General features: G+C 38.9%; 1 protein-coding gene across 1 annotated transcript; it reads left to right on the top strand.

Moving 5' to 3' along the window:
- Window positions 1-2,123: 2,123 nt before the first annotated feature.
- LOC105900840 (zinc finger protein 501-like) lies at window positions 2,124-13,704 on the top strand. The gene is made up of 4 exons (XM_042703909.1): window positions 2,124-2,339; window positions 2,745-3,287; window positions 3,372-3,539; window positions 12,412-13,704. The coding sequence occupies exons 1-4, from the start codon at window positions 2,225-2,227 to the stop codon at window positions 12,852-12,854; spliced, it is 1,269 nt and encodes a 422-aa protein (XP_042559843.1). The 5' UTR covers window positions 2,124-2,224; the 3' UTR covers window positions 12,855-13,704.
- Window positions 13,705-14,656: the final 952 nt, after the last annotated feature.

The following is a 14,656-nucleotide window of genomic DNA, read 5'->3' as shown; positions in this document are numbered from 1 at the left end:
AGTTATGTTCGGTTGTGTTGGTTGTGGAGTCTAATGGCTACTGGCACAAAGGACTGGCCAAGGCGCTTTGTGGTGTGCCGAGGAGGGATCAGTCTGTGGCTGAACGTGCTCCCCATCTGCTGTAGCTCGTCAAAGAGGGGATGGGAGAGGTTCCTCAGGATAGCATCCAGCTTCCTCCTCGTCCTCTCCTCCGCAACTGCCTCCAGGTTGTCCAGTTTAATTTCCAGCACGGAGCCAGCCTTCCTCACCAGCTTGTTTATTTTGTTTGCATCCCTTGAGGTGATGTTGCCCCCCCAACACACCACGCAAAAAAAAAGGACACTGGCTACTACAGACTGGTAGAACATCTGCAGCAGCCTATTGCATACTTTAAAGGAGTCGCCTCAGGAAGAAAAAGTTGCTCTGCCCCTTCCTGTAAAGGGCCTCAGTGTTGTCAGTCCAGTTTGTTGTTTATATGTACACCCAGGAACTTGTAGTTGTCCACCGCCTCCACCTCTTCCCCTCGGATGGTGATAGGAGTTGGGGGCCTCTTCTTGCTCCGCCGGTAGTCCACCACCAGCTTTTTGGTCTTTCTGATGTTGAGCTGGAGGTGATTGGTGTCACACCACCCCACAAAACTCTCCACCAGAGCTCTGTACTCCACCTCGTTGTCGTCCGTGATGCAGCTGACGATGTAGGGTACCTAATCAAAGCTTGCAAACATTCTAGCTGAGCAAAATACTAGTTAAGAAGAAAAACATGAAAATGTGGGTAAATATGTGTAAATATTAGTGCTGTCAAACGATTAAAATATTTAATCGCGATTAATCGCATTTATGTCATAGTTAACTCAAAATTAATCGCGATTAATCGCAAATTTTTATCTATTCTAAATGTCCCTTCATTTATTTATTTTTTCCATCATTTTATTTTAATTTGAATGCCCTTATCAACATGGAACAGTGAATTGGCTTGCTTTATGCAAATGTTTTATTTTATTGAAAACCAACATTACCAAATAGGGCGGTATAAAATAAAATTTCAGGTAAACAAGGACTCAGCCTATAGTGCAGTTAAACCATGGCTTAATATTGTATATTTTTTTTTCAAGTTTGCTGGGAACATAGCAGTCAGGCCTCTTATTTCAGAAACAATGAACCGTAACAGTTAGGTTACCAATAAAAGCTAAGCCTACTACTTCTTTGCTTTCAGCCAGCTGCCTGTTGACATTTTCAGACAACAGTGAAGCTTGCTTCTTTTGCACAACACAACTTTTAAAAGTAAACTTTCCATTCAGAAGCTTTTTATCATCCATTTTGCCGTATGTCGCTCACCATTCACTCTCAAACCGTAACGTTAGCCTACTACACAGTTTGCGAGGCCAAAAAGAACGTTAATCTAAAAAAAAAAAAAATCTCTCGCGTTAATCTCGCGATAAAATAATTAACGGCGTTAAAATGGGTTTGCGTTAACGCCGTTAATAACGCGTTAAACTGACAGCACTAGTAAATATAGTTCTAATATTATATCAGGTGTGATATTATATTTACCCTCTATCCTCTTATGAAGTTATATACTATTTAAAAACATACATGCATACATAAATAAATACACAAACAAACTGAAAATGAATGGAGGCTTTCTTCAGTTCATCAGCCCACCCCCACTTCTCAGTTCACACATCCACCCCACCCCCACCTACCTCCCTTTGTGGATTTTCTGCAGGCTGAGCTATGGCCATGCCCACCTGAGGACCACCAGTCGTGTAAACGGTGCTCATTGACATGAAATTCCTGCCCATAATCCTTTGTCATGCTATTTTGCATTCCAAAGGCTCCTAGAGCTGATTGGCTAGATTTGAATCCAGGAAGATAAAAGATCAGACAGAAGAAGCTATAAATGAACACCACTTCAAGAAGTCAGATTACTAAACTCACCTTTTTAAGGCTGCCACTGGTGTGGTAGTATGCTGTATGTGTATTTCACCAACAGTACAACTATACTGTAGTTCATTCTTCAGAGATTTTCATTGAATTATTGCATCAAAGGATAGTGTAACCGATTTTCTTTTCCCAAAACAGAACTAAAATCAGAAATGTCTGGATTTACTGAACCTTCACAACTGCCCACTTCAGCGAAGAAGGAGATAAAAGAAGAAGAATTTGATGATTTCCTACAAGAGGATCTGTCTACATGTAAGACAGTGGAAGAAAAGCCTGGACTGGAATATGAATGCAAGGCCGAAATGTACACGTCTACCATCATGACCTTGAAAGAAGAAAACTGTTCACCAATGGAAATCAAAGAGGAAGAAGAATTTGATTCAAGAGAATATGGTGACTTCGCCTCTTCACCTACAAGTAAGTTGCTTGTTTATTGTTAGGGTTGTGTATATTTACAAAGCATGAATTTTAGAGAATTGCCAACTTGTGCTTTACAACGTGAGACTTATTCAATAGACAATAAATACTGTGGGTATATTTTAGTCATGGGATAATATCTGCAGTCCTTTACAATTAAGAGAGAAAGCGTCTGCCATAATTTTTTTCTCTAATTCTGTAACTCAATTGTGTGTTCATCTCTGTTTACATTTACATTTAGTCTCTTGGTAGACACTTTTATACTAAGTAACTTCCAAGTGATTTCTATCAAATAACCAATATGTCAAAAAACATATCACAAATATGTACCAGTGTTGTAGAAATTACAGCCCAGATAGAGGAGGAGAGAGAACATATTGCTGAACTTTATTTATAATATTTTAGGACACAGTCAAAGGATCCAAGCTAACAAAAGTGGAAACTCTGAGGAAAAAAGAAACAAAGAGAGACGCCAAAAACGCCCCCAGTGCAGAAAGACTTCATACCAGGAATCACATCAGCGACTGGACACCAGGAAGGAACAACATGAATGCTCCCAGTGTTTCAAAACATTTGCTAGACGTTCCGATCTTGCAATTCATCAACAAATACACACAGGAGAAAAGCCCCATCAGTGCAGTACATGTGGGAGAGCCTTTAGTGTAATGTCTACTCTCAAGACACACCAGAGGATCCATACTGGGGAAAAGCCACACCAGTGCAGTACATGTGGGAAGGCCTTTAGTCAAATGTCTACTCTCAAGACACACCAGAGGATCCATACTGGGGAAAAGCCACACCAGTGCAGTACATGTGGGAAGGCCTTTAGTAACAAGACTCAACTCAAGACACACCAGAGGATCCATACTGGGGAAAAGCCCCATCAATGCAGTACATGTGGAAAGGCCTTTACTCAAATATCTAATCTCAAGACACACCAGAAGATCCATACTGGGGAAAAGCCACATCAGTGTACTTCATGTGGAAAGTATTTCAGGGTTATCTCCAACCTCACCAGACATCAGATTACACATACTGGAGAAAAGCCACACCAGTGCAGTACATGTGGGAAGGCCTTTAGTTCAATGTCTGATCTCAAGAAACACCAGAGGATCCATAGTGGGGAAAAGCCTTATCAGTGTTCTCAATGTGGAAAGGCCTTTAGTCGAATGTCTGCTCTCAAGACACATCAGAGGATCCATTCAAATGATGTGCTGCCCTGCTAATACATGATGAAGTATCACTTACTGAAAAATATCTTGATTAGCTGAGTTTTAAACAAAGTTTGATGTACAAGATGAAGTATTTTTTTATTATATTTGAACGTGTCTTGGGGTAGAGATTGAAATATGAATTGTTAGGACGCATGAATTGAATTTGAAAAAAACTTGAAGTGGGTTTTTTTTTTTTTTCAAGTATGTTTGTGTGTGTCTGTTGGGGGGTATTTGTGTACGTGTGTGTGGGTGTACAATATATAATCGACAAGCAGTAATAAGCTAAACTAATGATATGTTCCCCATTCCAGCGAATTCTATTAAACATTCTCATGTCAAGTTACAAGTTACAAGTCTTTTATTTGTCAGATGCACAAAATGACTCAGGGTCAGACTGGGCACTGAAATTCTTATGACAAGGCGCCGCCCAAACCTACCATACCATAACATCACATATAACATAATAAACCATGACGTACACTCTGCACAAGTACTATGAACATAATTTACACATAATAAACATATAATAACCTTACTAAATATACAAGAAAATATACAATACAATGTGCTAGACATATAACAACCTATACATATAATACTAAATATACATATAAAAGCCTATACATATAATACTAACAAATGTGGAAAAGAGTCACAGGGAACTTTTGTTTTGTTGACCGATAAACTTCCAAGTTATATTCATCCTGAACAGAAAGGGACATCACATGTATGGATTAAGTTATGAAAGGAACTCACTTTCTCAGATCTTCACATTATCCTGTTTGCCATCTATATGATTCCCCTTTCAAATACTACCTACATTATGAAAGACAGATAAATCACATGGGAATACATACATTATGACACACAGATACATCCAATGGGTATACATACATTAATGACACACATATCAATCAAAGCAAACATCTTGAAAGACCACTTGAGAGCAATGACAGTAATATAAACAGAAATGTCAAAAAGTTACTGCAGCTCTGTAAAAGCCTGGGTCTGTTCATTACTTATGGGGGAAGGAACAGTGACTAGGTAGATTCACCTACTGCTCCCCCACGAGACAAAAGAATGAAAATGTTAACTGGGGTAAATATAGTTCTAATATTATATTTCGTCTGATATTATGTGTATCCTCATCTTATGTTAAGTTATATACGATTACAAAACATAAATGCAAACATTCATACACAAACATATGCATACATAAATACACACACAAAAATACAGTATGAAAATGAAAAGCTGTATCAGTGCTTTCAGTGTGGAAAGGCTTTTAGTGGGATGTCTTATCTAAAGAGACACCAGAGGACTCATTCAAATGAAAAAAGAGCTCCCCTGATAATACATAATGGCGTATCGCAAATTGAAATATTTTTGATGTGATGTACATGAAAAAATATAATTCCTTCATATTTGAAACATGTGCTAGGGTTAAGATTGACCCATAAATCGGGAAAAAACAACTTGAAGTCAGAGATGGGAGAGGGGGAACTTAAAGTCTCTCCATTCCTCATCATAGGGAACTCTGTAATTCTTCGGTTGAACATTCTCTTGTCAAATTTGGAAAAGAGTCAGAGGGAACTGTCGTATTGTTGACAGAAAAAATGTGGGACATCACCTGTATGGATTAAGTTAAAAAAGGAGCACACTTTCTCAGATATTCACATTTACCTGTGTGCCATTTATATGACTCCCCTTTAAAATACTACAATCAGAAGTTATAATCCATAATAAATAGAGTTCCCTATATTCGCCTTGTGAGAAGGTGAAATTTCTTCCCCTTCTCACTGTCTCATGAGGAGTTTGGCCCTGGTGTGGACTCCCCCGCCATAATGGTTCGATCCGGGCTACCCCACCATAGTGGCTGGACCCAGGAGGCCAAATTGCTTCAACTGAGCTCAGCTGGCTGCCCCTATTTAAAGGGCGCCTCATGTTCATGGAGGGAGACTTTTCTGGAGATGGCCATGAGAGAACTTTGCAGAGAGCTTTTGAACAGAAAGCATTGAGAAGGCATTTGTGAGCAACCCTTACCTGTTGTGAGGTGGAGGGGAAGCTGTGTCTAGCTGTGATGACACCTTGTGCCTTGTTATGTGTGCTCTGCTGAACTGTGATCAGTAATAATGGTGAGTCTGGACTATAGTTAACTATGCGTAGTGAAGTGTGCCTAGTGTGAGTCTGTATAGTGAAGTGTGCCTAGTTTAAGTCTACGTAGTGAACTGTGCCTAGTTTAAGTCTATGTAGTGAATTGTGCCTAGTTTAAGTCTGCGTGGTTAATTGTGCATAGTCTAATTCTGCTAAGGGATTTGTGCCTAGCTCCATTCTGCAAAGGAAGTTGTGCCTAGTTAAATGTAGCACTGTGAGTGCGTGGTGAATGTGATTTATGTTTGTTTATTTTGTGTGCAATGGTTTGGGGTTGATGTAGAGAATTCCCCCGGTTAATAAAAGAGAGATATATTTGTATATGAAAGCCACCATCTCCTGCACCCTTCTTCCCAACTACACCGCCAAGTCCAGTCGCGACCTCTCCCAAAACAACGTGGGGTGACCGCCGGTCCCTCACACGCCTGTATGACTCAAAATTATAATCCATAAGAAATATAATTACTATATACCCCCGAATGACTCAGAAATTATAATCCATAAGAAATATAATTACTATATACCCCCGAATGACTCAGAAATTATAATCCATAAGAAATATAATTACTATATACCCCCGAATGACTCAGAAATTATAATCCATAAGTATGCATACTATATATCCCCGTATGACTCAAAAACAAAGGAGATTGTGGTTGACTTGAGGAAAAGCCACACTGAACGCCCACCACTGACCATCGATGGTGCTTCTGTGGAGCGAGTGAGCAGCACCACATTCCTGGGGACCTCTCCTGGGCCACCAACTCTGCATCACTGGCGAAGAAAGCCCAGCGGCGCCTCTACTTCCTCCGCAAGCTCAAGAGAACGAAAGCTCCCACACCCATCCTGAACACATTCTACCGGGGCACCATAGAAAGCATCCTGTCCAGCTGCATCACTGTGTGGGGCTGTAGCTGCACTGAACACAGCAGGAAAGCACTGCAACCCATAGTGAACACAGCTGGTAAGATCATTGGTGCCCCGCTCCCTTCCTTGCAAGACATATACACCACCCGCCTCACCTGGAAAGCTACCTCGATTGCGAGTGACACAAGCCACCCCGCACACAGTCTGTTCAGCCTCCTACCCTCTGGAAGAGGGTATAGGAGCCCCCGTTGCCACACCACCAGACTCAGAAATAGCTTCATACACCAAGCTGTCAAGAAGCTAAATTCTCTCCCCTCAATCCCCCCAGCCATATCCTCCAGTCTGAAGAAACCCCAACCCCCCCTAAAATCACTCATGACTCTATAACAAACTGTCTCTTGCACTTTTATCACTTGTGTTACGTTACATACCCACCTTACTGCTCTATTTACACTGTTAATGCATCTTACAGGATGTGTATTGCTGCCAGGAAATGTCTTTTCTTATCTGTTGTGCCTGTGCACTTTATAGGTTTCACCGTGGGAGAGTGGGAAACGTCCTATCGATTCCTTTGTATGTCTTGACATGTGAAGAAATTGACAATAAAGCTACTTTGACTTTGATGTAATGTGGATGGGTTAGTGGCCAAAGGCTTGTAATGTAATGTGGATGGGTTAGTGTTCATTTCTGTCTTGGTTATTTTCAAGATATTTCTCTGCTTTGATGAAGTTTGACGTAGTTTTCTGCTTCCTTGCTCTTTTTATCCTGATAATAGATACCTTATGAGGACACTGTGTACCCATTAGCTGTTCTACAACCAATACTTTAAATGCGGGCTCTCTCCATTTGATTTTGTGTATTTCATATGTATTCCTCCTTCCTTCTGTAAAGAGACTCGAGACAATTTCAGTTGCTATATGAATAAAATTCAATTGAATGGAATGAAATAAAAATATTTGCGGATGCAATATAGCATCGACTGTATTTATCTTTGCTAGCTAGCAGTACAATGGGCATATGTTGTGCAAAACGTAGAAACGTTAGCCAAGCCAAAATATTTAACTGACTTTTATTTTGACACTCTTTACCGCTTTTAATGTCGCGTATTGTCGCCTCCTCCAAGGAACTTTCATCGCAGACAACGTGTTGTAAACACGGAAACAAGACGCACACGCAGTAGAAAGGGTTCCTATTAATGCGTTCTAGGCTGGATAATATCTCTTTAAAATCTTAATTTAGCTGTTGCTGTCTTAAAGAAACCGAAGACGGCTGCAAAAGAGGTCCGACAGTGAACATTATGAGGCTATGACCAAAACTGGCCGACGCCAAACATAAGTTTCTGTGGAGCTCCCGTTTTCTAGGTAAGTCGAGTAGCCTTGTGATGCCAAATGTATGCCATTACTCGGGCATATCTGGTGTGTGTACAGTTTGCTATAGGCACTCATATGCGCCTAACGATAGCTGATTATCTCACGTAAATAAACTTGTCGAAGTATGAAAGTTTTATCCTTTAATCTAGAGCGTGGTCTTTCAATTTGAGAGCCTTTTTCGTTCATTTCACTTTATTATTTTGTATTGGTTGGTAAATTTTGCTACGGTAATTTCATAACAATCAGAGAGAGAGAGAAAGCGAGAGCGAGCAGAAGTACGTGAGCTCGAGTGTGAGGACAACAACTTAAACTGAAACACCGGACATTTCTGCAAGCAACCGTGTATTTGAGTGCAGACAAACCGTTTTGAGCAGGAGCAGAGCGATTTTGCAAGCAAGCAGGGGCTATTTGAGAGAAAGGGCAGCTTTTGATGAGAAAAACATTACAAAATCTGAACCTGAAATGATCCTGTACAGATGTCTGATTTGGGTAGGATGGTGATTACATTAAGCCCGTACAGATGTCTGATTTGGGTAGGATGGTGATTACATTAAGCATGCACATATGTTTGATTTAGGTAGGATGATGACTATATTAAGCTCGTACAGATGTGTTCAAATATGCTTTTGTAAAATGTTTCTTTTTTCTGACTTTAAAATACTTTTGTCTGATTTGTGTGATATTGTACAGACCATCCATTTGTCCCCGGTTATCTTTTGTCAGATGTTAGGCTGTTTTGTTTGTGTTTTTGTTGTGTCTTTCTGTCTGTTTGTGTCTTTGTGGTGTTTGGGCATGTTGCTAATATTTTACTTGCATTGCAGAAATGTCCTGCTGGGTTTCCAGTGCAAAAGACAGCAAAGGTCTACAATGTCAGGATCTACTGAACCATCACAACTACTCATGTCAGTGAAGAATATAAAAGAAGAAGAATCTGATCATTTCCTACAAGAGTATTTGTTTGAAATTCAGACAGTGGAGGAAAAGCCTGAACTGGAACATGACTGTAAGACTGAGACGCACACATCACCAACCTTGACCTGCAAAGAAGAAAATTCTTCTCTGATGGAAATTAAAGAGGACCAGATTTAAGAGAATGTGGTGATGACGATTCTTCTACAAGTAAGTTGCTGAATAGTTGGTTAAGTAGAACTCAGATCTAATTAAATACAATATTTCGTTAACATTTACTAAACACTGAATGGTTAGCGAATGGTTTTACTTGTGCTTTACTTAGCAAAATGTGAGTCTCATGGAGAGAATAGATATACTATGGTGCAGTGGCGTAGCGGGGGTTTTGGCCGCCCTGTGCGATAGCCAAATTCGCCGCCCCCCTTCAAGGAGGATTTTCTACTGGTGCGAATTTTTGTTATTGTTGTCAATATGCCTTTGTAGCTCCGCAAGTTTTTGTCCTAGCGTCATAAAAAGAATATCCCCAGAAACCTTGAATCTTCTTCTTTAACGATATATACAGTTCGAAAAATAATAATAGGCTAATTAGCACTTTGTAAGGAGAATAGAACTAAAATCTTGCACATTTCATTTTCTGAGTGACAAAACAGCTGCTAACGACCCACCAGTTAGCAAATGAGGGCTATTCATATGTTAAATGCATGGTAAAGAAGGCGGTGAGGACAAACGTATCCACTTTGAGCTGGTCGCTATGGTTACTTAGTTATGCTAGCTAACTAGCTAAGGAAACTTGTAATAACCTTAAACGATTTAAATGGAAGAATCCCATTTACATAAATTGCTAGCTAATTATCTAGCTGATGTTATAGTCTCCTCGATTTAACTGATCAAATTATAATGGGAAAAGGTAGAAACCCTCAGGGTGCCTGAGGAACTTTGTATGAACGAGTTCATATTCATGAGTTCATATGAACACATATTAACACGAAGAGTTCAGCGCATGTATTACCTTACCTATTTGTAAGAATCAAAGAATGCTGATATGAAATATGAGAACAACCAGTAGAAACATCTATGTGTTATACATAATGTTCTTCAAAAACTTAGGATACCCTGCTTGAAAATGTTGCAGAATGCAGTCCAGAAGTAAAATTTGGCACTAAACGTAAGTTGCTGAATATTTGGTTAGGTAAAACTCAAACCAAATCTATTGCAATGTTTCATTTATATTTACAAACATGCCTGGTCATTTGTTAATTTACTGTTCGAATTTGTCCTTTACTTGACCAGTGGAGAGAATAGAGCTACAGTGCCCTCCACAATTATTGGCACCCTTAGTGAATATGAGCAAAAGAGGCTATGAAAAAATATGTCTTTATGCCAATGTCTCCACTCCTGAAACATATTCAGAGAGAATTCATGTATGGTCTGCACCTGAGAATTAATCAAAGGGAGTACTCCCACTACTGCAATCTGGTTTATATGTGTATTTTGTAACATTCCTGCAACCCTAAATAAAAATTTTTTAATGATGTGATTTACATTTATTTCTGTTCTGCTCTTAATGTAGGGAACTTAATCGAAGGATTGAAAACATTTTAGCTCAGCAAAATACTCACCAACTGTCAAAAGAAAAACATGTAAATGTTTACTGGGGTAAATATAGTTCTAATATAATATCAGGTCTGATATAATATGTATCCAATTCTACATTATCACATTACATACATGCAAACATCCATACACACACATTGCATGCATAAATACCAAAGAAACATACAGTATGAAAATGAATGAAGGCTTTCTTCAGTTTATCAGCCCTCCCCCACTTATCCTTTCCTACTCCATCACCTCTCAGTTCACACCCCCCCCCCCCCACCCATCTCCCTTTGTGGAGTTTCTGCAGGCTGAGCTATGACCACGCCCACCTGAGGACCATCAGACGTGTAAACGGTGCTCATAGACATGCTAGTTTGCATTCCAAAAGCTCCTAGAGCTGATTGGCTAGGTTTGAATCCAGGAAGATAATAGGTCAGACAGAAGAAGCTATATATTAACACAACAGCAAAAAGTCAGATTACTAAACTCACCTTTTTAAGGCTGGTACTGGTATACTCTGGAAGTATAGTGTATGTGTAATTTACCAGCAGTACAACTATACTGTAGTTCCTTCTTCACAGATTTTCACTGAATTCTTGCATCAAGGAATAGTGTGATTAGTTCTGTTTCGGAAAAAGAAAAGCAAAGTCAGAAATGTCTGGATTTACTGAACCTTCACAACTGCCCACTTCAGTGAAGAAGGAGTTAAAAGAAGAAGAATTTGATGATTTCCTACAAGAGTATCTGTCTTCATTTAAGACAGTGGAAGAAAATCCTGGACTCAAATATGAATGCAAGACTGAAATGTACACGTCTAGCATCATGGCCTTGAAAGAAGAAAACAATTCCCCAATGGAAATCAAAGATGAAACAGATTCAAAAGAATATGGTGACTTTGACTCTTCACCTACAAGTAAGTTGCTTGCTTATTGTAGAGGGTGGTTTGTATTTACTGTGCCGTCTTCGGTATGTTTGCTTTAATACGCTGACATCCAGCTAAACTCTTCCCCAACATCAAGTCCCCTGGTTTATTGACGATAGAAAAAGTAAAACTGAAACATATAGAAGACATAGGCACGTCAATGCTAACATACACATAAACATATTTACATTACATAGAGTTCTGATAAAATAAACATATTTGATTCCCGATAATGACATTAAGCCGGCAAATACATACCAACGATGCTATGTTAGGCATGAGATATATGCAGAGGTGGCTTTAGTAAATGCGAACATGAATTAGGTTCGAATCTGCAGAGTAACGGTGTCGTGAGTGAGTTTAGTTTGTTTGACTTTCTTTTTAAATTACGGCTCACGTGAAATGACAGTTAGAGCTCATATTCATAAAATGACAGCGTGAAATGAAAACACATCAAGAAGTGCACAAACCATAACTGATACACACTAGACACATGAAATACCAACTTATTGCCATATATCTTTTCCCGAAACTCCCGACCAGACAAATTGTAGCAAAACATTTCCAATACTTAGATTTTAAAGAATGGCTAACTGTTGCTTCACAATGTGAGACTTATTCAGAGAACAGAGATACTGTGGGAATACCTTATATATGAGATACTATCTGCAGTCTGTTAAAGAGACTCAAAAGAGAGAAAGTGTCTGACGTCTTTGTTTATCTTACTCTGTATTTCATGTGTGTGTGTGTGTATCTTAGTTTACATTTACATTTGGTCTCTAGGTAGACACTTTTATCCTACGTCACTTACAAGTGATGTGCATTTCTAGCAAATAATCAATGTATCAAAAATATGTATCTGTATTGTAGAAATGACATCCTAGATAGAAGAGAAGAGAGAATATCATGCTGATTTTTTTTATATAATGTTATAGGAGATGCTCAAAGGATCCAATCTAACAAGAGAGGGAACACTGAGGAAAAAAGAAACAAAGACAGATGTCCCAATCGCTCACCCCTAACTGAGCATATGATGACACATACTGGAGGAAAGCCACATCAGTGTTCTCAGTGTGGAAAGAACTTCAATTACATATCTCATCTCAAGATACACCAGAGGATCCATACTGGGGAAATGCCTTATCAGTGTCCTCAGTGTGGAAAGGCCTTTAATGTCATATCTAACCTCAAAGCACACCAGAGGATCCATACTGGGGAAAGGCCTTACCAGTGTTCTCATTGTAGAAAGATCTTTACGACAACGAATCATCTCAAGAGACACGAGAGGATCCATACTGGTGAAAAGGCATATCAGTGCACTACTTGTGGGAAGAGTTTCTGGAGTACCTCAGATCTCATCAGCCATCAGATGACACATACAGGAGAAAAGCCCTATCAGTGTTCTGAGTGTGGAAAGGCCTTTAATCACATATCTAATCTCAAGAGACACAAGAGGATCCACACTACTGATGTGCTGCCCTGATATTACATAATGAAGTATCATTTCTGTAAATGAGTTTTATTAAATTAGTTTTAAACAGCGGTGAGGTGCATGATGCAGCATCATTTCTTTATGTCTGAAGCATGTGTTGGGGTAGAGATCGAAACCAAAGTTTGTCAAGTTTGTATGCAAACTACAATCTATAAGCTTACTAGCCCATGGACAAAAAAAAGTTGTGTATGTGTAAATAAACCTGAAACAGTTTAAGTATGTGATGGATGTCGGGGGGGGGGGGGATGTGTTCTCGTTGTCAATATGCCTTTAAAGCAGACTCTGCACTCACTGTAGTAATGGGGTAGTGGAGGATGAGTTTCTTTTCCTGATGGAATGTAATAAGAACAACCACATCAGTGAGACCTACTTCTCAATAACAGAAGATATTTGCTCTTGGTTTAGAAAAATAAAAAAAGAGAAGAAAAATGATCATTCCTCCTAGGTGAAATAGCTGTACAGTACATGCATACACCTAACCTCACATTATCCACATTCCTGCCATATATTGATAAATAATTCATATATAGGGTTAATAGTCGGATTACAGTAGTGGGAGCACTTCTATATTGTACATCTATATGGATTGGGATAGGTTGTTGGGTATATTTGGGAGAGACTATAAACTGTCATATATATTCTCACAAGAAAATACTATATATTACACTGAAATGAATTCACAGTGAGTACAGAAGGCAAGAAAAAAGTATGAATGCTTGAAATACAGGGACAGGTATTTGCTTTTGTATTTGGTGATTTTGGAGAGGTTATGAGACACTTGGAGACGTCTAAAGAGGTTATAAGACACTTGGAGATGTCTAAAGACAACATATGGAAACTAATGTGCAACATTTTTAAACTTTTGTCCGTCTGCTTACATTTTTTTTTACACACACTGTCAATATTTAGTTACATCAGGAAATGTAAATGGTAGTTTCCTAGGACATTCAAAACCCAGTTCTACACTGAAACTTAGCGGGGGATGAGTTTATTTTCCTGACCGAATGCAATAAGTACAACAACATCAGGGAAAGAACAGAAGATATTTGCTCTGGGTTTACACAAATTATCATTCCTCCTAGATGAAATAGGTGAACATATAGATAGATAGATGGATACTTTATTAATCCAGAGGGAAATTTAGGAAATATATATATATATATATATCTATATATACATATATACATATAAATAAATATATATACACCTAACCACCCAGTATCTACATTCCTGCGACATAGTGAGAGATAATGCATGTATGGTCTGCACCTGAGTATAAACCACAGGGCTGCAGGAATGTTACAAAATCAACATAAACCAGATTACAATAGTGGGAGTACTGCTAAAAAATATATATATATATAAGTCATCGCCCAAGGCCTTCTCCGCTGGTAGTCTAATCTATTAGAGAAGTCATCGCCCAAGGCCTTCTGTGCTGGTAGTGTAGTCTATTAGAGAAGTCATCGCCCAAGGCCTTCTGTGCTGGTAGTATACGCCATCCCACCCTAGATTTATTCATGACGTCGGTAATGCCATGGTATTAATCTGAGATCATCTTATCATTCTCACTGCATTTCATCAATATTTTTTTTTAGGTGGAGTGCTGCCAAGAGTAACGCTATTATCTGTTCTTTTGGTATTCTTAAACTTAGGTACATAATCATATGTGTTCAAAATCCTTAATATTGTTGTTGAGCTAGACGTTCCACTGCCATCCACAGTAAGGCAAAAACATTCTGTGTAAATGATAATGTCCTCTGTGTATTATTAAGTTCCGTGAATTCTGTTTCATT

The sequence above is a fragment of the Clupea harengus genome, chromosome 26, assembly GCF_900700415.2.
Source record: "Clupea harengus chromosome 26, Ch_v2.0.2, whole genome shotgun sequence".
Lineage (NCBI taxonomy): Eukaryota > Metazoa > Chordata > Actinopteri > Clupeiformes > Clupeidae > Clupea > Clupea harengus.
This window is presented reverse-complemented; position numbering and strand designations above follow the sequence as displayed.

What these genes read in the sequence shown, in the direction of transcription:
- LOC105900840 (XM_042703909.1), top strand. Translation starts at nt 2,225, where the DNA reads ATGTACACGTCTACCATCATGACCTTGAAAGAAGAAAACTGTTCACCA. An exon ending in CTTCGCCTCTTCACCTACAA is followed by an intron (nt 2,340 to 2,744) that starts GTAAGTTGCTTG and finishes ATAATATTTTAG; the next exon opens with GACACAGTCAAAGGATCCAA. An exon ending in CAAGACACACCAGAAGATCC is followed by an intron (nt 3,288 to 3,371) that starts ATACTGGGGAAA and finishes ATCAGATTACAC; the next exon opens with ATACTGGAGAAAAGCCACAC.